Below are 26,713 nucleotides of genomic sequence, written 5' to 3' on the forward strand. Positions count from 1 at the left end.
TGAGGGGTGTGCGTTGTGGTGTACGTGGGGAGCAGTGGTGTAGCGGTTAGCGCACTGCGCTACGAACCCGGAGACCCGAGTTCGATTCCCACTCACGGCCACAATCAATGATAGCAATTATCTGAACCTGTCCTGGGCCTCCCCTAGGTCTACTTAGCCTCAAACGAGTACCTGGTATGATGTGTAAACATTGCCACCGGGCAGAGAAAGGTGGCCGAGTGTGGTGCTGGCCACCCACCTCCTCGTGTGCCGTGCCCGCCTTCATATGTGCTCGCTAACAGCACTTGCCCCAACAGTCTGTTAAGGCAATAGGGGGGATCTTTGTCTTTGGTGTGAGGAACGTGAATAAAATCCATACCTGAAACGTGTACTCCCTTTCACTGTGAATTGTGTGGTATAAATGCAAATGACTGTGAGGATTTGATTGATCCTCAAATGTGAACGTGGGTTTGGGAGTAGAGGCCAGGGCTGTGTCGGAGCACGGATGAGTTGGGGATCAAGGGGCAGAGTTGCAGCGGTAGCAGCGCTGACCTTTCAGTTCGTCCTGTCCAGACTGTAACTTCTTCTTGGCCGCCTTGTGCAGGATGCTTGCCTTTTCTCTGAACCTCCCTGTTCCACGCAGCAGCAGCAACAAGAAGACAACACTATTAGTGAGGTCATGAGGCAAGCAATACAAAGTAACATTTTCACATGTTATATTAGCATTGTTTCAAAAAAGGAAAATCAACAAATATCTGTTAACAAATGAGCAGCCCTGAGCTAGTGATTAAACTTTTGTAATCTCATGGCAGAGGCCATCTCCTAAACGGATAACAACTGTTGACGTTACACAAAAAAATATGATTTGAATCAACCTCAGTGAGTTGATGAGTTTCGTCAAACCTATGACCGGAAATTGATCTCGCAGCTGTCTGCTTATGAGTTGAGTGTTCTACCAACGCCAACCCTCGGCCACAGCCATGAGCATTTGGGATGAATTTAGATTTAAAGCTTTCGTGACTGCAGGGATTCATCTTCTTGGTTCTTTCGGTAAAGTCACGTAGAAGGAAAATAATAAAATAAATAAAACATCATAAAATCATTCTCACGACGTTTCAGCCACAATGCAAGCAGCCGTCTTCAGGTGGAGAACAGTTCTGTCGAGAAGACAGAGTCTGAATGGCACGCCCCAGGCTTGGAGAGACTATTTATGCTGGGATGGAGGGGCGAAGAGCGTCTTGACAAAATAATTTGCATATCAATAGGAATTTATCATATTTATGGGAAATGCAGATATGCGATTAGTACTACTTGTGAAATGCGTAGGAGGTTTGGCGAGGGGTTTAAAGTCATTATGCCCATGCATTATGCAGGATTAGCAGTATCAAAGGGAGGGAGTAAGGTTAGAATTAATAATAATAATTATTAATTCTAACCTTACTCCCTCCCTTTTATTATTTTATAATTTTCCTTCTACGTGACTTTACCGAAAGAACCAAGAAGGCATTTGGGATGAATCAAGAACCTTTATACAGTGAGACCTCTCAAAGGCAAACTAATTGAAGGTGCGCCTCTCCCGTTATAGAGGTTGTTCGGCATACTGTGAATAATAAAATAGCACTTATTAACGTTACATTACATTGAGACGTAATTAATACCATATACATAAAATTATAAAGTTATTAACAAAACAACTAAATGTTTTAATAATACTTTCAAAAACAAGTATTTTATAAGTTTAATCTGAATTAAGAAACTGATTCTCGCAAACTGAAAAAAATACGTGTATAGTAAATATAAAATATCACTACAAGAAAGTGAAAGAGGAGGAGGAGGCGCCATCCAATAGCACGTGGATGTTGCGTGGCGTTCGTACGCACGGTTCACCGAATTCCAAACAGAAAACTTGAGAATATTTCGTGCGGTACAGCGTGTACTGCGGATTGCTCGTGCAATCCATGAGATATTGACGTGCCAATTTCATATTGAAACGTGCGTTTAGAGTATAAATTTCCACGTGATGAGCCATTTCATTGAGCTAACATTTGAACCTTATGGCAGTACCCATAAGGGGTACCATAGAACCCCGGCTCTCGCATAATGTCCGTGATGCAGTCATTTTTAGTCTGTTGATGGTCAGCGATGTGGCAATCGACTCATCTCGACGAGCTGTGCACGATGCACGATACAAAGTTGAACTTTTCCATAACGGATTTTTTTATGCTGATGTTTGGCGTTTCAACATCGCGGAGTGGCACTGATTTCGGATTGATTTCTACCCCAGTCGCGGAGTGAAGTACACCCCTGGAAAAAATAGTGTCCCAGAAATAAAATTGCCATTTTGTATTATTTGATACCCCGGGGCACTGCCATAAGAATTATTTGGGCCTTACCTGGTCAAATACAAAATTGTTTGGTTTTAATTAGTGCAAGAACAGTGTTCTGAGAATGATTGGTTGACTGTATAAAAATGCATCTGTATACAATTATTTTGGTGGTCTCGCTTGTCTTTTCCCGAATTCTTGGCTTTTCTGAGTCTGGCTTTGTGAGGTTTCACTGTGTTAAGGATATGTCAGGCACGTTTCCACATACATATGACAAAGACATTTGACTTAACTAGCACAAATATTTAGACTGCTGGTTTCAAAGCAAACTGTCTCTTCAATTTAAAGTAGAGTGCACGCGTGACATTTGTCTGTGGGAAGAAATTATTATGCATTTGTTTTAATCGTTAAATCAGCTTGTAAACATGAGATACAACTTGCTTTATCAAATGAAATATTTGCAAGTACTTAAACATATTACACATTACATCATCGCAGTACTATTCATATTTTATTCCTGTAGGATGGAACCCAGTAATTGCTTAAAAAATGTTCAAATCAAACTACAACATTCACAGCCCATATTAACAGTTACATTTTAGGATTGCAAAATCATTGATAAATTAATATCATTCATAAAAATTGTCAATTATAAATAGTCGAAATATTTTTTTTAGAATTTGCACTTTGCAGTCCGTCTTACGTTCTGGAAATCTGTCTAACATTCAGGAAAAGATATCGTTTCATTCTAGGGCAAAAAGTCACCCTCCTGTAAAAAAAAAAGATGATCTTCGTAATGACTGTAATACCTTTACAATAACAATAATAATAATGTACGGCCTTTTTTGCCAATTCACGACTGGGAAGAAAAAAACCCTCCCCATGCCATAGTGGGTGAGTGTGAATTCCAAAGGAGCGGGTCTAGAACACGTTAATCTCTCGCCAGTGGTCAAAGCCATGGCCTATAATCTAAAACCAGGTCGCCACCGAGTGCTTCGAAGCCCTCTGTGCACTCACCTCGGTGCCACCGCTCCCCCAATTAATACCTTGAGCACACGTGTGAAAATGTCACGTGGCCAAAGTTTTTTCTCACAAAATATGAAAAAAAAATGTGTGCAAAAAAAATAAGAAGCGGCAAAGCAAAAGATAGAGTCAAAGTGGGGATAGGCGTTCCTTACCTTCTTCGGTCAGGGTGACATTTGGATTCGCTTCTGCATCAACTAACAGCCAAACAAAGAGAAAATGGGCCATTTGTGTGATTGTGGATATGCTGTCAAGTCCTAATAGTTATGGTCCAAGTGCTGTGCTGGTATTTTATCGTGGGAAAATAAAACCATGCGCAAAAAAAAGCACGGATATAAATAAATAAAACATCACCTTGCTGTGGTACTTTAAAAAAAAAAGAAAATGTAAAAAAATGATACAAAATATGCAAAATGTCATTCAGCAAAAATACAATTGAAAATGTTCCAAGGGCAAAGAAGAAGAACGCGAGTCAAATGTATGTCATAGGATGGCCTCCTGGGCTGAGAGATATACATTTTGGGGAAGAAACCCCGTTGAGAATGTTTCATCAAAAACGCAAAAAAAAATCTCCGTTGGTTCCTTTTGTCATTTCAAATACCATTTGTTTTCTTTCCTCTGCCCATCACAACCACAGTGGAATGATTGTCGTTAAACTATTGTAATGGCTGTAATCCCCTTCCTTTATCTGCCATTTGCGCTTGTCGTTGTGTTATGCAATTTTAAAACTGCAACCCTCTGAACAGTGACGAGTCAAAGTACGAAAGCTTTTGGCAAGCAGACACTCAAAAGACAACGTACCCCAACCCCCATAGCCGTAACAGAATGTTGGGGCAAGTGCTGTTAGCGAGCACCTATTAAGGCCGCCACGGCACACGAGGGGGTGGGTGGCCAGCACCACGCCCGGCCGCCTTTGTCTGCCGAGTGGCGATGTTAAGGCATCGCACCAGGTACTCATTTGAGGCTGAGTAGACTTAGGGGAGGCCCAGAACCGGTTCAGATAGTCACTATCACTGGTGGTAGCTGTGAGCGGGAATTGAACTTGGGTCGCAGGGTTCGTAGCGCAGCGCGCTAAATTGCTACACTACTGCTCTCATCACACAAAGACACACATACACACACGAATTGACCGATGATGCTGGATGCAATTACCAGTGAAACGTCGTACTTCTCAAAAATTGTAAATGTTGTGGTTTCACGCTTCAACACACCGGTGGGCTAAAGCAGTGAACTATTTGTCTTTTGTCAACGTGACACTTTTTTTACTGATTGGCCGTGTCGGGTGGTGGAGGGTTACGACACATTTATAAATAACGCGATCTAAACCCAAAAACGTTGATTATGAATAAACACACACATATGAAGATTATGACTTGTATCCACGTATACTGTGGGCAATCTGGGATACGTGAACAGTTATGAGCAGTTCAGGGCATGAAAATAGGTGAATTGACAATGGCTGATAACACGTCAACTTACCAAAAGCCTTACCGACTTGTGGTGAAATATGAAAACATCTGAATATCACTGAGCAGACATCTCGTCCAATGGAAGTTTCATTTCTTCTCTTTGAGAATGATCCAAATTCGACTCTGGAAATGCCTGCCTTGTGTGTTCTGCTCATTAACAGACCCATGTAGTAGTACACGTCGAAATGAGTGCATGATCATACATCTAATGCATATATGGAATGAGAAATCTGTTCAAATTAAAAGTCAGTGTGTGTGTGTTTTGCCCTGAGGAGATACAGCACATCTGTGTGCTATGATGAAGGACCATTGCCCTAAACGTCAGCAATTATATATATTTTCATTTTAAGGCAGTGTTATTGATACACGTGTTGAGTGTTTTGTTTGTTATTATGTTGAAGTTGTACACCACCGCCAACGCAGCGTCACCAAATAATGTTTCATTGAGGAGATATAGGATAAGGACATTCATTGATGTGGCAATGTAGCTCCTCTAAACAAATGTGAGCCGATTAATATAAATTGATTACCTACTTTTGAGACTTGTGATGTCGTGATAATTAATGTAATATTTTCAGTACAAATTATACTTCTTTCAGTAAAGTCACGTGGTTAGAAATAAAATTAAATTTTCAAATCACGACGTTTCGTTCGCAACACAAGCCGTTGTCATCAGGCAAAGGAGCCAGCCTCTAAAGGCAAACTGTTTATAAGGGTTTGGGGATGGGCGTAGCCCAAGTGTATCAACAACACCAGAAGCACAAACGGTGCACGAGGGCCATTGCAGCAAAAAGGTGGATAAGAGCCTTCGACGAGTTTGTAAAGCCCTACATGGACTGGCACCACCACCATATATTCACTAGTTAGGGGCCGTCCATAAATGACGTCATGCGATTTTAGACGATATTTGACCCCCCCCCCCCTCGTCACACGGCGTCACAAAAAGTCAGACCCCCCCCCCCTCAAATATGCCGTCTTCTATCTGGCAACAAAACTGACACCTTTTTACAAGGAGTCATGTTTGCATAGACCGCAATTCCTGCAGTCAGAATACAAACAAAAGAACATAACTCTGATAATGTGCCCTGTCCTTGAAGTTGATTGGTCCACACCCGAGACAGCTTTCCTTAGAGCCTAGTCTCACATGGGTTGGACCAGATGACGCCAAAAGGTTCCCATAGGGTATATATATATTGTTTTGATAATAGACATCTTTATAACATTCCTCTGTTTGCCATGCACTCCAGTTCCATCTTGCGCTCGAAGATGTAACAGCCATCAAATCAATGTTGCTGCTTTCATGCTCCCATTGTTGATTATGATGTCTTAAATTACTTTTGTGTTGTGGCCTCCGATTTCAAGTCTCATTATTTTTAGAATGGTTTTGCATTTCTGTGTGTTCTTTCTTTGGCATTTCCATTCTTTCTCATATCTATGCTTTTTTTCATCTTGCTTATTTATATTTCAGACTATTTGTTCTCTGTTTAACACTTTACTTTGCCTTTCACTTTCAATGCACTGTCCAGTGATAGTGATTTCATAATGTACAGTGTTGACATTTCATACTCAGGGATTTGAATGTGTTGCTTAGAATCAGTCAATATTGTTCTACCTCGTGAGCTAGATTTTTAAATGTTTAGCTGTCATTTTTTTCACCTGTACTTAGCTGTGTCCTCTCCTTTGCGATTTTGAAGTGTGACTGGCATTGCATCGGCCTGCGATCGCTTACATCCACTGAGGACAGAGACATCCCTGACAATCTGAGGTTTACTCTTTGGTTATTTCGGTAAAGTCACGCCCCCCTCTCTCTATTTAAGGCCTCGTCAAAGAGACGATCTCTCTCTTTGTGCCGATGCGTGTTCTCTCTCTGTGTGTATATTTGTGATATCTGTCTGCTTATATGTCTGTCTATAGTTTTCTGGTTCGATTTTTGTTGCTATTTATTTTATACCTGATGACGATTGCTTGTGTTGCAATCGAAACGTCGTAGTATGCTATTATTTAATTTATTATTTTATCTTTATACGTGACTTTACCGAAATAACCAAAGAGTAATCCCTGCAGTCACGAAAGCTCCAAATTAAAATCTGAGGTTTGTCTGTGAGAATCGACTCACTTTGTTCATCACTTATCGATGTGCGCATGTCCACTTCATAGATTCCGTGTTTTGTTTTATAAATAAGTTCGTTATCTTCATGCTCCTCCTGCGTGTGAACCCTGGATGTTTTCCTTGCTCATTCCTCTCTTCAATAGCAAATTCGCCGATCATCCTCTCACCTATGCTCCTTTTTACCTACCTTTGCATTGATGTCTCCTGTCACAGGATGTTGACACGTATATCCCCCACATTTAGACGTAGGTTTGGTAATTATCTGCAGTTATCTGTAGATATTTCCACGAATTTCCACCCTTTAAAAAAACATTTCATTTTCGTGGCCACAGATAATTTGTAGATTTATTTAAGCGTACATTTTAAACGTGTTTAACTTAACAGTGTTTTGTTCATGCTGTGTGCTCTGTATATTTTAACTACGTGGGATGACAGCAGCACCCAGTGATGGTGGTGTCATTTTCAGATCGTTTTCTTCCTCCGTCATGTACAATGGCCAAGTCACCCTTACTCATTCCACGAAAATGCATCCTGTCAAGGTGCTGTGTACAGTTGCACACCACACAACTCTGAGTTTGTGTGTGTCATTTGTAACAATCTTGATTTGAAGCTTTCGTGACTGCAGGAATCCATACTCTTTGGTTCTTTCGGTAAAGTCACGTAGGTATAAAATAAATCACGACGTTTCAGGCGCAACACAAGCATCCGTCATCAGGTGGTGATGACGGACGCTTGTGTTGCGCCCGAAACGTCGTGATTTATTTCATTGTGTAACAATTAGTCGCTTTTCATTTAACCATTCCTTTCGGGGGTCTAGCTAGCTACGAGTACGAGCGAGTGCCGGAGTTTGAGATGACGCAAAGGAAAGAGTAGGAAGGCAGACAGTGGTCCGAGTGTGGCTGTGTCAGCTCTGGGCTCATTACGGTTTAAACAAAAAAATGGCTTAATGCGATCGGATCGTCCACAAACCACCGCACACGAGAGCGAATGAGAATGAATCGGCTTAGCACAAGCACGGCGAGCCGGCCTCTGCTTGGCTCAGTGCGAGCAAGGTCACGGCATCCTCCACGCGCTCTCCCAGCCAACCCCTGTCCTCCGATTTCTCTGGCATCAAGCGAGATTTCATCACTAAAGCCATTATTCATCGATACAACCATTATCCTTAAGCCAATTACTGTCATTGCGTTTGGGCCACGTAAACTTAGTCGAGTTGCTACGGTTGTTCTCAAAGATCGCTATGGGAGGTGGCGGCACCACCGAGATCCTGGGTTTGAAACTAAAACTAAACTATTTTATATTTTAGCAGGTAAGGCTCACTGAGCTACGTAGCTCTTTCTCAGAGAAGACCTGGCCGCAAGTGATTGCTCAACGAAATGGCATATCAAGTGGAAATGTATAGCAGCCAAATACTCTAAATGCATGTTTCTAAAAATAGAGGGAATCACCACAGGACCCGGAGAAAGATCCACACGACCACGTGGAGAAACATGCAAACTGCAAAAATACAGGCGTCAGGGTCGGGATCCACGACCTCCTGTATACAAGGCGAGGTAGTTAACATCTCGCCACCGTGGCGTGAAACGTGGCAGTGCCCGTGATTAAGCTGAACTTTATATTATGGTTATCTTAGTCCTCTCTGTGGCTATGTTTAAGTGTCATTTGCATACACACCAACTGGTGATCACTTCTTTTGTTTAAATTTTCCGAGAACAGAAATACCTTTCTGACAATCTTGCATTTGTCCATGAGCATAAAGACAATTTAATTTCAGATTTGTATATTTGAGCTCCTCCATGTCAAATCCTCTTTTTATTTTTTGTATTTGTTATCCTCGCACTGGTTGTGAACTCTAACAGACATTCTCCTCTCTAATTCCTCACCTCATTGCCAAATTTCCCAATCGTCTTCTCATCTCTGATCATTGTTACCAACCATTGCATTGAAGCCACCGGTTGTGTGTTTGGCACTCGTTTAAGAGTTAGTTAATTTCTTCATACATTTGGTCTATGCCTAGATCTTCACAGCTCGTCAGATTATTAATCATTTTGCACTTGTAATAGTTTGAAAACCTTAACGTTGGCTGAGAAACGCTATCTGAAGCTTTCTCGAATCCTAAAACGAAACATTTTCTTGACTTAAAACTTTCGTGACTGCAGGAATTCATACTCTTTGGGTCTTTCGGTAAAGTCACGTAGATAGGTTCAAGCGATCGCCTGTGTTGTGATCGAAACGTCGTAGTTTTTTGTTATTTTTGTTGTTATTTTCTTTGAACCTATCTACGTGACTTTACCGAAAGACCCAAAGAATATAAAAATGTTCATGCCAGAGACTGAGATTGCATGAAGAAAGTAGCGAAATACATGTAAAATAAGTTGTGCATTAGGAAACACTCCCCAACGTTATTCACATGACACGTTAGAAGATATTTGAAAGAAAAGAAAATGTATTGGAGAAATTATTGCATACACGTACGTGAAGAAAGTATTCACCATACATATGCTAAGGACACAGTCATCGTCAGCCAATGCTAATGGGCTGCAGTAAATGATTGAATCAACTTAACAATGGCGGCGTGAAAATCGGGCTGGAAATACTCAAGAGCAAACACAAAGGTCACGTGCAACAGGACAGATGTCACGTGCAACAGGGTTTGGGAAAAGAAAGAAAATCATTGTTGGAGAGACACAGCTGGAAAACACAATGGAGTATCACCATTGGAACCTCCTTTGCCAGTAGCAAAATATGATAATAGTTTGTTTACCCTTTTATCTGGCAACAAAACTGACACCTGTTTTTTGTTTTGCATTCCGACTGCAGGTATTGTGGTCAATGCAAACATGACTCCTTGTAAAAAAGGTGTCAGTTTTGTCGCCAGATAAATGGGTAAAAAAAACTATTATCACAATGGAGTATGTTTACCTAAGGTCATTCTTGAAAGTGAACCTGGATCTAAATTATGAACTTAAGAAGTGAATGAGAGCAGGCTGGAGTGATTTTGATAACTTGAACTTAATAATGAAAACGCAGCATGAAACTGTGTTTGAAGAAGACATAAAAAAAATCTGTACATTATGGCATGGGTCGGATCTCTGGACAATCGCAATAAAAATGTAACAAAAGCTGAACAATAAGCAAAGAAGCATGTTGAGGTGCCTGCTTGACATTGTACTGACAGCAAGCAAGGAGGGACACATGCCTCACAGAACGACCACGAATTAGAAGTTGAACTTTATATTCTTAGGTTTTTTCGGTAAAGTCACGTAGGTAAAACATTAAAATTAATAAAAGTAAAATAAAATAAAAATCACGACGTTTCGGAGGCAACACAAGCTTCCGTCTTCAGGTGGAACCGTCACAGCCACGACAGCTGTATCAAGTAACTTTCACTGTTTAGGAAAATCATTTGGGCTTGGGCAGGACACATCACTGGAAGCGAAGGTGGCGATTGTCAAGGCTGCTGATGGAATAGTGGCCAAAGGATGGATCATACCAGAGATGAAAACCATTGCAGGGATGGCGGGATGAGATCAGCTCACTTGCAGGAGCAAGATGGATTGTGGTATCACGGGATCATGAGTGATGTAGACGACTTGAGGTGGGCTTCATCCAGCAGTGGATATATCGTGACTGACAATGATGATGCTATGTAAATAGTATGCAAGTCACATGCTAATGATACAATTTAGGCGAATGGAGTGTACACAGCTGTACAGATGAGATATTTTTTAAACAAACAATGCCAATGAGACAACAAAAACTAGACAAAAAAAAACGAATAGATTATTGAATGAAATTGCCACCTTGCATTGTTGACCCACCAGCCGGGAGAGTGATTACACCCCAAGTGCATATGCGTGGTTTCATCATTACATTGTACACATGTTATTCACTTGAACACGGTAGGGCCTACGGAGATACATGCTCGAGTCAAGGTAAAGGTGCAGCCCTGCAATTGCTTTCCCACGCCACGACAGGCAGAAGGGCCTCCGCTTGAGGGAGGGCTAGAGAGTCCATCTAGAGGGTGCTTGGTCTACTCATCCACGCTGGCCTGATGTCTTGTTAGAGCTGCGAGTACTCACACTTTGACCCCCCACACACAACTCTCCAATCAACTCACTCTAATCGTAGAGTAAGTGTAGCCACTGTATATCAGAACAGCGTTAATTTTAATAAATTAATTGTGAGCATTGTTGCAATTTGTTTTATTGCTTAAACAATGTCACCAAATTGTCCATTATTGTCAATGAAGTAAAAGCTTAATAACAGCCCATTACCACGATCATTAACCATGCCCTAGAGCAGAAAAAAAACAGGAGGTTAATGTTACAGAAAATCCTGCTCCATCAAAATAACGTTTTTCCATTACCCACCACGTTAGCATACAATAGGCGTCATTTTAATGTTACAGGGCATGGTCAATGATGGCAGAATGCTGCCGTGGTGTCATGGTTAGCACACTGGACTTGCAAATCCAGAGGTCCACCGGTTCAGCTCGCAAATTGGGGTGGCAGTTGAAAACAATGGTGCAATTTTTTTGATTATCCACCCGGCAGCATAAACGGGGACACCACAGTGAGTCGAATGGCAGGCCGCTCCTGGTGGAGTGCAACATGAATTACGCCCCACCACTTCCAACGCGTCTGACCAGAGTGGAATAGGAGGCCAAAATACCCTTCTAGACGGGGGTTCCTTGAAACCTTCCTCTAGTGGAGGCTCTTATGCCAGCGGTGATGTGAGCAAGATATTGCAGGGCCCTGTCACCCAACTTACCGGGCGAGGCATTGTGGGTAGAGTGTTCATCTCGCGATCAGACAGTCCCAAGTTCAAATCTCGGTCAGAGGTCAACTCAGATGTCCCTTCAAGGTTGATAGATTCACTTATATTTCATGGGACTCTGCACACTGATTGTCACCCCTGCCATAGTAATGTGATATATTTGTCTGTGGCTCAGGGCCACTAACAGAAATGAGCACCACCAATGCTAGCCTGAGCAGGCAAGCGCGGTGGCATTTAAATAAAAAAATGGGTATTTCACAATAATGTGCAGCATCGATTTGTTAACGTTGAATCATAAACACGCATGCAAGTTAGAGACAACATTGACTTAAAGGAGTATATTGTCTTGGGCAGAAAAATCTTACTTGAAGGCAGCATTACCGGTGGTTGTGACTGGAGAGAGAATGTCAGTAAAAGGAGGGAATGCGCCTAAAAATGTTGATATACGGAGCGAGTGAAATTCGGCCATTCACAGGAGCTACACGGATTGTTGCATTGAGACAGCGCCGGATGCAGACGTTAATCCAGCAGTAGTTAGATCACGACGATGACGCAATAAGCTTAATCTTAAAGGCAATGGTGCTTATGACCCGTGCAGCGTCGAGTATCCACGACATCCACCACAAACTTCAAACCGGATCGATTGTGGCCATTAATTAATCAAATTCATAGAATAGGGGCGTGGGGGTGTTGCGGATGAGTAGTGAATCTGCAGTGATCACGTGTGGACATGTTGGTGGGCATGCTCTGCGTTCACACTCGCGAGTGTCGCGACTGCGCAGGTTTTTCTGCGGTTGTGCCGTGCAGCCCTCCCATGTGCTTTTGGGTTGTGCCGCCGCGGGTTGTTCGGCACTTGACATTTCGTTCCACTTGTGGGGAAGCTTCTTCATATATGTATCTGTGTTGAACTTCTTTTGCACCATATATATGACCAATCGTGGATAATTGGAGGTGCGGGGGAAGGACAACAAACCAAACACAAAAAGCAATTCGAAAAAAATTGCGGAAGGAAGAGCGTTCCAGACGGCCGCAGAAGCGCGTCTGAGAGCGTGCGATGCAGTGACCGTCTTTCTTCGACGGCTAGCCAAAAGTCGCTGCTAGCGAGGATGAGCGCAGTTCGCATGACGGTTTATGCTCCTTGATGAGCTCACCGAGGTATTGCGGTTCATTTGTGGCGAGCACTTTGACTGTAACGAGCATGACCTTACATCGCGTTCCTTCGTGCGCCAGTGTCCGACAGTTGAAGGGGAGCGCTCACCTTCGCTGAGGGGGTCCAGAGTGTGGATCATGAGCTGGAAAATCCCGTTCCTCATGGTGCTGTTGTGCAGTGAGGCTGAGCTGCCCCCGCGCTGCAGCTGTGGCTTGGGCTTCGAAAGAAAACAAATCAACGAGGGGGCGATGTGTCAACAACGTATGCGGCCAGATTCATGCCTAGGACACAAAAGCACAGTTCGCCCTTTGCCGTTCTCTGGTCTGACACTGGTGAGACTAGGCCACACAGAAGGCTGTCTCTGGTGTAGGCCAATCAGTTTCAAAGACAATGCCATGTTTTATCGGAGCATGTTTTGTTTGCATGTTCACCACAAGTACGTGTGGTTAATGCAGGACTTGATTCCTTGCTAAAAGGTTTATATTTGGTGTTTGAACATCTTAACACTTGTTTATTGCCAGAAAGGGTAAAAGCGATTCTTATTTTACATACAAAAGCAATATTGTCGAAAAGGAGTGTAAAATACACCGAGCATCTCATTGTTTAATATTCTGGAAATCACCTTCTGATTTTCTCTGTGTTGTAAAGGATTCCAATTAAAATTCGGGAATCACTTTCAAATTCGCCGTATTCATTTTTATATCTGAAGAAAAAAAGAAAATGTTGCTTCTGATATACTCTAAAGCAACTCAAGATTCATATGTTAATTTATGGTAATTGACCACCGAACAGATATATCTGCAAAATAATTTATTTAAAGCACTTTCAATTAAGGGATAATTATTTCTATGTAAATAGACTGATTTGTGTATGGCTCTACAATCTCAGATAATTTATCGTGTGACCAACTGAGCTTTATTTTCACACACTAGTCAAATGGTGCAGTGCCATCGTAAATTGGTAACACAAATGTATTTATTCTTACGGCATAAAATTATAGCAGAATACCACTACAAAACACCAATTTGCAGATGTCACTTACTACAGATGGAATGTATCCACCTGAAGACGGAGGCTTGTGTTGCCTCCGAAACGTCGTGATTTTTATTTTATTTTACTTTTATTAATTTTCATGTTTTTACCTACGTGACTTTACCGGAAAAAACCTAAGAATATGAATCCTTGCAGTCACGAAAGCTTCAAATCTAGAATGTATAAAATTGTTTTTTTATGCATAAAATGTAAGAGAAATGAGAGCGCTGCAGTGGATTTATGATATCCTGTTACAGCGCCATGGGCAAGGAATGTAAATATTCTCTGCGTGAACTCTTAATTGAATGACATTTCCGAAGAATCACACTGAACTCTATTAGGCTCTCAGTACAAGAGTATAATTCAGAAAGAAAAAAAACATTAATTTGATTTCACTCAGTTGTTAAGTTGGAGCTCATTTATCAGTCTTGTACACATTATTAATAACTGAACAGGCAGACCCAATTTTACGGGTTCCACTACCTCACTTAATACGATGACATGACATGTCGACTGGTAGGACAGCCAGCTGCTGGAGTAAAACCCTTTTTTTCCCTGAGGGGACATGTCTCGTTCAAAAACATTGACCCACAGGGTCAGGGTGGTTTGATTGCTCCGGTACCTTGAGTTTAGTTTCGTCCACTTCATCACTCATGTTCGTGCCGTTGCTCATCTAGAAGGCATCAGGAAAACCATTGCAACACAACATGGGGAGAACATTAGAATGTAAATCAATATGCTGCAATGCAACACACACACACACACATTATACACCTCACAATAATAAACACAGTCGATATTTGGCGGCATGTTTTCGTGTGCATATGGTGAGCGGTAGTGCAGTGGTTAGCGCACTCCGCTACGAACCTGGGGAACCCAAGTTCGAATCCCGCTCACGGAAACTAACACCAGTGACAATTAAATTTCGATTTAAATCTTTCGTGACTACAGGGATTCATCTTCTTGGTTCTTTCTGTAAAGTCACATAGAAGGGAAATAATAAAATAATAAAAATAAAACATAATAACTCAGTTTAATTTTTATCATTTTATTATTTCCCTTCTACGTGATAATAATTATGTTATATTTTTATTATTATTTCCCTTCTACGTGACTTTACCGAAAGAACCAAGAAGACAGTGACAATTATTTGAACTGGTCCTGGGCATTCCCTAGGTCGATTCAGCATCCAATGAGTACCTGGTGTGTGAACATCGCCACTCGGGAGACAAAGGTGGCGAGGTGTGGTTCTCTGGCCACCCGCTAGCCCCCCTCCCCGTGTGCATGTTGGTGCTTGCTAACAGCACTTTCCCCAAGAGTCTGTATAGGGAATAGGTGCACTGATAGCAACCTGGGTTCGATACACGGCCACGACCAACAACATATAATGAGCTGGTCCTGTAGCCTCCTCTAAATCTGACGAGCCTTAAATGAGTATGTGAATACTGTACGTGATGTGTCAACAGCAGCACCGAGGAGACAAAAGCAAGTGGACAATTGTGCTGGCCACATCAACTCCATCGGGCGATGTGAAAGCCTTAATAGGTGCTCACTAACAGCACTTTCTCCAGCAGCCTTGAGGCTACGTGGAGAATTGTTGTGTTGTTCTGGGTGTACGTTTCAGGGTCAGCTGCAAGTGGTACACCCAGCGGCAATTGTCACGGTATTTAAAACCTGACCTGGCCCTTTACGAGCTTCACTCCACACAAACCATAGCAGATGCACAATTGGAAAATTAAACTCACTCCAGTGTCACAGTGTGCGACTGTGGTGACCCAGAACAGACCATACAACATATAACGACGCAATGCCCGATCCACAAATTCGAAGGAGACATGATAGTGATACACTCTGCTGCTTCTGACTCGGTAATTTGGCTTGACCGCCTGAATGTGAAATTGTCGTTGTTGATCTGTATCTACATGTAAGCAGTGGCGGCTCCTGCAAAATCTCTCAGGGGGGGCAAATGTCTGGATGATTGATAAGGATAAGGTCCACCCATGCAATGGATAAATTAACAGCTTAAGCATATAAAGGCAACTTCACTTCTTTAATATTAATGAAAAATAAAGTGACTCTTACAATACATCTTGTTTGTTTCTATACTCACTATTAAAACAAACCACTCAAGTTTATTTTATTAAAGATTCCACTAGGTGGCGACAAATTATATTGTTGGATGAAACGTGCTTACGTATGATGACGTAAACACGTATGATGACGTAAGCACGATAGGGCGAGCCCTCCCGGAAGCCATAGAGAATGCATTGCAGTGCTCCCGTTCGAAAAAAAACATCTTTGAATGTAAGTCTATGGGGCCACTCGGGGCGATTCTCAGCTGGAGGGAAATCGCCCAAAAAGAGGCGGTACTCCACAGAACGTAGCATGACGCTGATTGGACTATATCCAGAGGCACAGTGACGGCTAGCGTGACTCTGTGGTTGAATGACATTGGTGGTGCGTCGCCGAATCGCCCTAATGAAGAAACCGCCCCTGCATGTAAGTATGTTGAACTTATTTTACACCGCCGTGCGAGGCCAACCGTGCTAATCGAAGGTGTGTGAAATAGGAGGTACATGAACCATACGAAAGAAGAGACTAGCTTGATAACAGAGATATTTTTTGGATTAGATCGCTTAAATATAAACGTGTCGTTAAACCCTCCACCATCCGGCGAAGCATCATACTTGAATTGTAAATGTTGTGGGTTTACTCTCCAACACACTGGTGTCCTGAACTAGTAACGAATTGCCATATTTAGTTTACGTTACAAATCGTACTAATTGGCTGTGTCGGATGGTGGCGAATTTAACGACACATTTATGTTTACGCAATCTAACCCAAACAATTGTGCCACCTTCTTCCCGATCGCAACGAAGGCAGGGTCATTGATTGGCCACAATTTGTCACGGACCTTGCTTTTAAATCTCGATTTAGACGAACATGCTTGCGTCACTGCATGCAACTTATCAAATTGTTTTTTAAACGTAAACAAATGTATAATACTGCGTTATTATTATTATAATTCGGCCAACATAATTCATTTCGCACCTGTTTTTGATTAAAATTCCTTAGTTTATTATGCTCAGAATAATGTCAATTGATGATTAAAAAACGTTGTTAGTTTTTACATTTCTATTCGCTTGTCAGCTGTAAGGGCTAAAGGTATTGTTATTTCACGCATATAAAAGGTCCCTGTCATGGGAATGTGGAATCTTCACCAATGGCTCAGGAACATAACTTAAAAAAATTAACCCGTAAAAACAAAGTTTTTCACTATAAATCCTTTATATGCGTGTTCAATGTGCCACAACCCAGCCCACATTGGTCTTTGAAACGGGCGGCTAGAGTCCTCTCGTCCTCTGGCTTGAGATGGCTGCCACCTATGGGTCAGATGATTGTCTGCCACCATTAAGCAATTGGTAATTAAATATAATTTTGTTTTTCCTAAAAGGTGTAAAATTTAGGAATTTTTTTTCACGAAAATACATTGTCACGCACAACGATTGGATCACGGGAAGTGGGTTAAAAAACGACCGAAAGATTTGCATGGTCGTAAGCGAGCAAGCAAGCAAGTGAACTTAATATAAAGGATTTAAAAAAGAACACTGCCTCGTTGCTCCTGTGAGCAAGCAGGACAATTTCTGTTTGACTTGAACACGTCCGACTGGAGTCATCCTCAGCCTTGTCACGGCCAATTTATAAGACCGCATTCTGCCATCACAAATTTGTCACTGCTTATTTCCCCTTCACCCAGGAGGCACGCGATTTAGATAATGCACGTGGAAACTACATGACGCCGCACACCTGTTTCTACTAATCCTTTGAGGTTATGCTCTTTAACATTTAGAGCTGCTCACAGAAGAGTCAACGTGAGGAAATAGTGGCGTTCATCTCCATTGGTGCACCTGAGGCAGTGTTGGAAAAACTCCACATTGCAATGGCAGGAACCACGGCAACACCCATGGCAACCATCAAAGGTTTGTACACGAAGCCATACAAATATACAAACACAGACATAATTTCAACCGTCATGAGGGTTACAAACTGAGTAGTCATTGGAAAGATGTGATTAACCATGCAAAAAAGATGTAACTACACGTATTTGGACCATCTTATTTGACAGACAACTATTACAGGTTATTGATAGACAGCCAGTTTGTTGTTTTACCAGTTTTAGTTTTTACTTGCTTTTCTTTTTTCACACTTTTGTTATGTATGCCATGTGTTAGTTACAAACCGCACCTCTCCATAACAAAGGCTCAGTCCTTTGTTATGCAGTCTACTCTTGGTCTTAAGCCTCACCTTACCATATTAATAAAAAAGTGTGCCGTTCCTGGCCCTTCCCCCCTCAACCATTATATACAGTATACGGGGTAGCATTTCTTGTGATCTCTCATTTACTTGATACAGCTGTCGTGGCTGTGACGGTTCCACCTGAAGACGGAGGCTTGTGTTGCTTCCGAAACGTCGTGAATTTTTTAATTTGTTTTATTTTACTTTTATTAATTTAAATTTTTTACCTACGTGACTTTACCGAAAAAACCTAAGAGTATGAACCACTGATTACTTCACACGAAGAAGCACTGCTTTTATTGACCCAGAAGGGAGACTCCTGATCATCCCATCAAATTTAGAACCTTATGATCATATATCAACCGAGCATTCTAATGTCTCTTTCCGCTTAACGTTCACGTGCATATGTCAGAGTAAGGACGAGGACTAAAACGAACCACCTGGAAATGCCTCTTGAAACCCCCTTTGCAACATCTCTCCATAAACAGTTTGTCGCGAATGCATGGGTTTTTTTCTCTCTCTGTTTGTTTCGTTGTTTGCATCCCACTGGGATTCTTGCACACAGCGTTGGTGCACGGTGCTTTTTGTGGAATATTTTGCTGCCTTTTCCTGGATTTTCTGTTTGCACATAGTCACACAGTCACTTTAAGATGTTTTCTTGTTCGTGTTTTTGTTTCGTGTTTTTGTTTTTTCGTTTGTTGCGGTTGCACCCGATTCAAGAGCCGAATGGCTCACAGGGCTATACCTAATACATGAAAATGAAAACTGAAACTGCTGTTTCCCACCCCCAACTCTTTCTCTCCTCAATCTTCGGTTGTTCACACGCGTAACTATGGCGACTGCTCGAGGAAACGATTGCAAATGGGGTCCTCTTCCTCCTCCTCATCATCATCATCTTCATCCTTCAAGCACGCGCTATTTTGTCGGAGCAAGAACAAGGTCGCGGGAAAATGAAAGCGTTTATCGGTGGAATGGACACACACACAAACAGTATTTTGATCAAAATAGTCGTCGCCATCACCGTCGCCACCATCATCATCATCAATCATCGAGGACTTCCTTTCGCCGGGTGATGAACTCGTGGAGACGACACTTCTCCTTACGCACTCTTACACAAGATGCCACGGTCGACTGTGACCCCCCAAACGGGTTTGGGCTATCGTGTGCTGTGTGTGGTGTGTGTGTGTGATGTGTGTGGTGTGTGCAGTGTGTGTGCTGTGTGTGCGTAGTGTGTGCTGTGTGTGTGGTGTGTGTGTGTGGTGTGTGTGTTGTGTGTGGTGAGTGTGGTGTGTGTGGTGAGCGTGGGGTGTGCTGTGTGTGTGGTGTGTGTGTGCCGTGTGTGGTGTGTGTGTGGAGTGTGTGGTGTGTGTGGGGAGTGTGTGGTGTGTGTGGGGAGTGTGTGCTGTGTGTGGTGTGTGTGGTGTGTGTGCTGTGTGTGTGATGTGTGTGTGTTGTGTGCTATGTGTGCTGTGTGCGGGGAGCGGTGGCGCAACGGTTAGCGCGCTGAGCTACGAAACCCGGCGGCGACCCGAGTTCGATTCCCGCTCATGGACAACACAAAGTGACAATTATCTGAACCGGTCCTGGGGCCTCCCCCTAGGTCGACTCGGCCTCAAATGAGTACCTGGTGCGGCGTGTAGTAAACGTCGCCACTTGGGGAGACAAAGGCGGTCGGGCGTGGTGCTGGCCACCCACCCCCCTCCGTGTGCCGTGCCGGCCTTCACACGCGCTAACGGCACTTGCCCCAACAGTCTGTTCCAGGCTACACGGGGGATCTTTGTCTTTGTTGTTCCCACGCATCTGGTCTTCGCAGTCGCGCACGTGAGTCATGGCGACAGCGAACGGCACCGACCGCCACTTACACGGTCGTCAAACCGATGCGTGCCCACTCCCAATGTCACTAAAGCAACTTGGCACGGGACACTGATGACAGCGCTGATGATGGCGATGATGGTAAACGACCTTCCCGATCATCATCACCATTATCATCATCGATGGTGGTGGAGACGGGAGTGATGACAAAGGCAGCGGCGATGAGCATCGATTTCATTCGATGAAGCTCTTTATTGCACAGCGTGACCTTCTCACGAAACAATACGTGGAGTTGAAGTCAAGGCCCTACAGGATTTGTCGATTGTAACTTTCCATTTTTGCTCATTGTAATTGCCACGCAAAGCAAGGGTTGTCACTAATTATTTATGGCGTACTGCACTCTCCACACCAGCAGAAGGGTAATCCGTCACATTCTATTTGCAACTTGATGGAAATTTCAAGCGTGTCCTGCAATCATTCCATGAATCTATCACATTTTCCAGAGGACACTCAGCCAATCGATAGCAAATCCTATCCTGACCGCGCAAAAATTGATAAAGGACAAAGATCCCCGTTTAGAATTTCAGACTGTTGAGGCAAGTTGGTGTTTGCGAGCACCTGTTAAGGCCAGCATGACGCAAAGTGCACCGCACCAGATCGCTTTCATGTTAAATGTATACATAAGGGGCCGTCCATAAATGACGTCACGCACCTAGGGGGGGGGGGCAGACATTTGTGACGATGTGTGACGAGGGGGGGGGGGTGAGAAATGTGACGTCACATCAAAATGCACAACTTTAAATAAATATAGACAACACGTTCTACTTAATTAAATAGACTTTTTAATAAATGTTTTCTCCTACAACATCAGAGTGCAGCGCCACATTAAATACGCACTACGATGACAATAGTTATAAAGCAATTTGAAGCATGTTTTATATATTTTTTGGGGGGGTCTGACTTTTTGTGACGTCGTGTGACGAAGGGGGGGGGGTCCAAAATCGTCCAAAATCGCGTGACGTCATTTATGGACGGCCCCTAACATCTCAGATACCGACGTCAGGGTGTGTGGACATTGCAGGAGGCTTAGGAAAGGCGCTGAGACCATTCACCGCTGATGATATGTACTTGCCGAGGAATCGAACTCAGGTCACTGGGTTTGTCCGTGTTTTCCCAGGTGATCTAATATTTGGGATAATCCTGGGATTTACCCGTCGCATGATAACAATTATACAAATACAGCACTCAAGATTATGCACTTAATAATAATTAACCCTCTCTTCCGGGATTTGTTTTGTATCTCAGAAGTGGCAAGTGCACGAACCACTACCTCACCACGCCCCATGACACCAATACCAACAACACTCGCCATCCGCCAACGAAGTGACGGTGGCGTCACCACGGCGCCTGTGCCAGGCTAGGTGCACTTTCCCATGACAGGCGTACACACACACCACACCATGGCCCTCGTTCGCCATGTATGCCGATGTAACAGCATTAACAGGACGTGACGAGTGGACGACAAGTGGGCCTCTCACGTGCTCTTTATGGGAAGAGAAGTAATGTCTACACGAGAGACATAAAGGAAGGGGCTGTGTGTTGTTTGTGAAGCGGCAGTAATTGGGAATAAGGAGCTGTGAGTCATTCTCCATGTGGGCGTTCTTGTGAGTGGTTGTTGATTCATGCATCAGAGAGATGCTCTCTCCCCCGAACATATACAACCGCAGTTGCCCTCCCTTTCCATAGAGGCATAGACAGCCATCATTGTCGTCATCATGATCAGTTATTGCCAATCCACTGTTGGATGAAGGCCTCCCCAAGCCGCCACCATCTCCCACGATGCAATACTCCAATGTAGTACCCGCACACGAGCTGATTTCATCAATCAGGAGACGCATTCCATTCCCTTAGTTTCCACTCCGTCGTTATTCCAGAACCATCTGCGACCGCCTCTTCCAGTGATCAATCTCCTGCCCCTGCCCACTTACTTTATTACAGCTTGCCTGATGTCATTAACCTGCATGTATTCTTCCTAGATTTGAAGTTTTCGTGGCTGCAAGGATTCATACTCTTTGGTTCTTTCGGGAAAGTCACGTAGGTAAAAATTTTTGCCCATTGTCTTTCACTTACAGATGAATCAAACTTTAAGAGAGCATAGTCCAAATCGGAGAAAAAACAACATAAGACTGTACAGTATTATCAGATACTAAGATTTGACAAAGTGAGACAGATTTCGATGTAAAGCTTTCGTGACTGCAGGGATTCATATTCTTGGTTCTTTCGGTAAAGTCACGTAGAAGGGAAGTAATAAAATAATAAAAATAAAACATGATAACATAATTCTCACGACGTTTCGGCCACAACACAAGCAGCCGTCCTCAGGTGAAGACCAGGTCTGTCGAGGCGACAGCGTCTAAATGAACCACTATATTATTTTTGCTCAAGGATAAGACACTCCATACATTATAATGCATCATAAGGTTTGCACTCATTAGACACACAAAGTGCTTGGGACAAATCAACTCGGAAAGGAGCAGAAACCATCACGCACACTCCTCGCAGCGGCTTTAGGCTCGCCATCCAACAAAGACGGTCACTGCACCGCACACTCTCAGATGCACTTCTATTAGATGCAGTCTGCGACGCTCTTAAATACAGACTGGCAAATTATTTCTTTAGAACTGCTTGTTGAGTTTAGTTTGTTGTCCTTCCCCCGCACCTCCGATTAGCACGGTTGGATACATACGGTGCAAAAAATGATCAACATACGTTACCGCGGCAAACTGGTTGCAAAACACTGCTGTACTGTACTGATGAGTCCTAGTAAGGACACCGCTGTACTTGTCGATCTCTGTCTCACTGCTACCCGTCAGTTTGGTCACATTCGCTCATATTTATAATGATGGTGACTTCAGGCAAAATTACCACGATGCTCACTGCTGCTCACTGCCGCAAAGCCTGCCTCTGCGAACCACTTATACACTGTGGGGTCCATTAGCTTGGCTCATGCCAACTAATATCAAACATGTAAACGGCGATGCAAATCATACTCTTTAGTTCTTTCGGTAAAGTCACGTAGGTAGAAGAAATAATAGATCACGACGTTACGATCGCCACAGAAGCAACCGTCTTCAGGTTAGAGAGGAAATCTCATCATTAGAAAAGAAAATAATAAAAAGAAAAAATAATAGTGCAGGGCGGAATGGCATAAGTTAGAGGTCGTCTCTTTCTACAGGTCATCAAACCTGCACGTGTTGGAGCTGTTCACGGTGGGAACCACGCTGTCTGCAACACCAGCACCTGGCAAGGCCCCACGGCCAATGGGAGCACAACCATCCCCTCTCACACAACCATCCCCTAACTACCAGCCACAACTCCAGCTAATCCCTACTCTGGCGAGTACTCCCCGGCCATCTCCTAGTAACCCAGTCGGCCCTTGCCCCTGGCAAGCTCGTTCTGTGCCGTGAGTCGCGGGGGCCGCTACACGACTACGGGCAGCAAGAGTCTGGACCCGAACTGGAGGAGAAAGTTGGCAATTGCAAACAGGCGAGGTAGTGGGCCAACTTGGTTTTCATGAACAATACTTGTGTCATAATCCTTCAGGAGACGGCTTCGGAATCGGTCCTTTTATTCCACTCCACAATACACTTTGCTCACTCACTCTCCGTTGCTGGCAGACAACGGAGAGAGGACAGACCACGCACTAAGTCCCCACCGCGCACGTGGCAACCCCAGCCCCCGTCCGCGCGTAACCCTGCTCTTGTCAGTTCCAGTCTGCTCTCGATCGTTCTCCCTCACTCGCTCTTAATACCTTCGTCACGTGGTTCCCCCAGCCAATCGTTCATGGACAGCTTCGACCATCCTCGATGGTTCCCTGTCAATCCCGGGACCACGCCCCTCATCCGGCTCCCCATTGGCTGGGGCCCCGAATGGCTAGGCCAATCACTCCTGATGACCTGTCGTGATGACGCATGGGCCATGGTCCCTATCTCAACCCTTATTGGCTACAAGCAGGACCGGCAAGCCAATCCCCACGTGAACCCTCTATGGCTGTTATTACACTTGTAATCGCTTTCATAACGTACCGTCCCTTGACAAACCAACTATCGTACACGCATCCTTCGCATGTCTTCCTTAATCACACTGAGCTACCAAATGTGATAATTCACCCAGCTGCTGCACCGTTCGTTACCTTTGTCCTAAACCACCGCACTCAGTGGCCACATGGAAGAGCTGTTCTTTGAGGTCTAACTAAAAAAAGAAACCGATGTAGCGACACACGGTTGGAATGCTAACAGAAAATGGTTCCTCAATGTTGGAGCAAATCTAAGGCTGGCATTGTCATCGATGTGTCAGCAGTACAGCCAAGAGATCCGATGTTCACCGTGCCTGTTGTGGACCAAACTTTGGCACGGAAATATATGATGCAATTGATATTAAATAGTAACGATAATAATAATTCAGCGAAGAAAGCATCACAAAGTATTAGGACCATGATAATACGTTTTTACCCTTTTATCTGGCAACAAAACTGACACCTTTTATTAAGAAGTCATGTTTGCATTAACCACAATAAAAGGTGTCAGTTTTGTTGCCAGATAAAAGGGTAAAAAACCCTATTATCATATTTTTCTACTGGCAAAGGAGGTCCCAATGGTGGTATTAAGACCATGTTTCAGGAGGGTCCTGTGTTGGGATGTTTGATCAATACCATTTATGAGTGTTTGGATTCATGTGGGCATAAACTGGAGTACATAGAGAACATACTATGGGATAACACTCAAAGCTCCTCACAGATAGATTCAATCCAAAGACTCAGTCCAGCAACTGGACTAAATCTAAGAGCGGACTACGTCCATTGTCATACTGCCATCTCCTGGCACCTCAAGGTTATAGCCACACACCTACAGCACCTGTTATGCACTGGTGGTCACCGATACAAGCACCAACTGAGGCTCGGGATCCGATCACATCTGGCGCATTCAAATTGATTTCCGTATAGGAATTTACGTGAATTACACATCGATCGGTACAAATAAAAGAAGCAAATTTCTTTCATGACATCGCGAGAAAGCCATCACCTCAGTTACCCTTTCGTTTGCATGCCCACTGTGATAAATTGTTACGTAAAGCGTGCCCGAGATTAGAAGAGAAACCCCTTCGTGATTGGTGAGCCACAGCCGCGGCTGATTAGGGCTAATTAGGGGTTACAAAGACACACGCTGGGCTCTCCAGTTCACCTGCGAAATCCCATGTTACTTAGGCAAGCACACGTGGCCACTTAGCGGCTACTGGCAGGCTCAGATCATTCATTGAGCGGCAGTTCAGTGCCAGTGCTGCTGAATTACTCGGGGACCTCTCAACGGCCGTTGTGCCGAGAGGAGCATGACAAGAACGGACGTGTGGATATCTGGAACTTCTTCGACATACGTTTCCCCCCACCCCATCTCTCTCTACACTCAACTCTGCTGTCATCTATTAAAAGTGGCCCCTAACTGCAGAGAGCATAGTTGGTGAAAAAAGTGGTTACCGCTGCACCTTAATTGATTACAGCAGTTTTATGCAATGGTTATATAAGCAATACGATGCAAATTCACTGGAATCTACAAAAAATCAAGTAAAGTTTATCATCATCACCAGTCATGGTTAGTCCGCTGCTGGATGAAGCCCCACCCCAAGGCACTGCCACCTTTCCCGATGAGACTATTGAATAATTATCGATCTCGCACCTGCACGTGACCTGATTACACCGATCCATCTCCTCGATGGACATCCCCTTGGATGTGTTCGATTCCTTAGATCATTACGTGCACTTTAAATACTTTGTACACTGTATTCTTCGGATTATAAGACGCTCTGGAGGGTAAGACTCACCCCCAAACTTGTGTCCGGTGTCAATGAAGTCATCTAAATCTGATTACACAACACACACGCGGCTACCGGATTAAAAGCTGTACCCCCAACCTTCCCTTCAATATGAATGGGGGGAAAAGTGCCTCAGTAATATGGAAAATCTGGTAATAATTTTTCAGTTTTTTTTTCAATGACTCCATACATTGAATGTGTGTGCAAGCAGTGTAACACTTCTTTGCATTTCCACAACAACCGATGGTGAAATGGATGTAAACACATGCACACACAAGTGCATACACGACCAGGGGAGTAATGGTGCAGTGGTTGCTGTGGACCCGACAAACATGGGTTTGTTTCCCAGCCGTGGCCAACATCAGCGGTGAGTGATATCTGACCCATCGCTAGGCCTCCCCTTTACCAGTCTACACCCTGACTTGGAGTAGGAATTGTAGGCATACGGCACTGCCACAAGCAGAGTACAAGGCATTCATAAGCATAATAATTATAATCCTATAACACATTCCTGCGGAGGGAGCTGGTAGGAACGTTGGGTTGCTCGGTCAATGGCCAGGGTCAACGGCGGCGTGGTGTATTCCGCAAATATGCCCGACTGTGAGGGCGGGCACAAGCCGGCGTGAGAAGGTTAAACGTTGAGTTTTATAAGGGCACCACGGGGTGAGCAGCCCCTCCCCACCCAGCCCCATCCCTCCCACCCAGCCCCTCCCCACCCTCCCTCCCCTCTCCACCCAACCCCACTCCTCCCATTTTTGGATGCACGACGGACGGACACAATAATCTCCTGTGGGCTGGTTTAACCAGGAGGTTCCTACCAGTATTACTGTACTCTGTATTACTATAATCTTACCAAAATATATATATATTGTATATA

The 26,713-nt window shown here is 43.7% G+C and overlaps 1 protein-coding gene across 1 annotated transcript in view; it reads right to left on the reverse strand.

Annotated features, from left to right (window-relative positions):
* Positions 1-26,713, reverse strand: part of LOC144734668 (sodium/potassium/calcium exchanger 2-like) — a 75,744-nt gene that overhangs the window by 14,412 nt on the left and 34,619 nt on the right. The window contains 4 exon segments of the mRNA XM_078616962.1: positions 526-609; positions 3,482-3,523; positions 12,940-13,048; positions 14,486-14,536. Coding sequence (XP_078473088.1) covers positions 526-609; positions 3,482-3,523; positions 12,940-13,048; positions 14,486-14,536 — 286 coding nt within the window.

The sequence above is a fragment of the Lampetra planeri genome, chromosome 3 (genome assembly GCF_965212315.1).
Source record: "Lampetra planeri chromosome 3, kcLamPlan1.2.h2, whole genome shotgun sequence".
Classification (NCBI taxonomy): domain Eukaryota; kingdom Metazoa; phylum Chordata; class Hyperoartia; order Petromyzontiformes; family Petromyzontidae; genus Lampetra; species Lampetra planeri.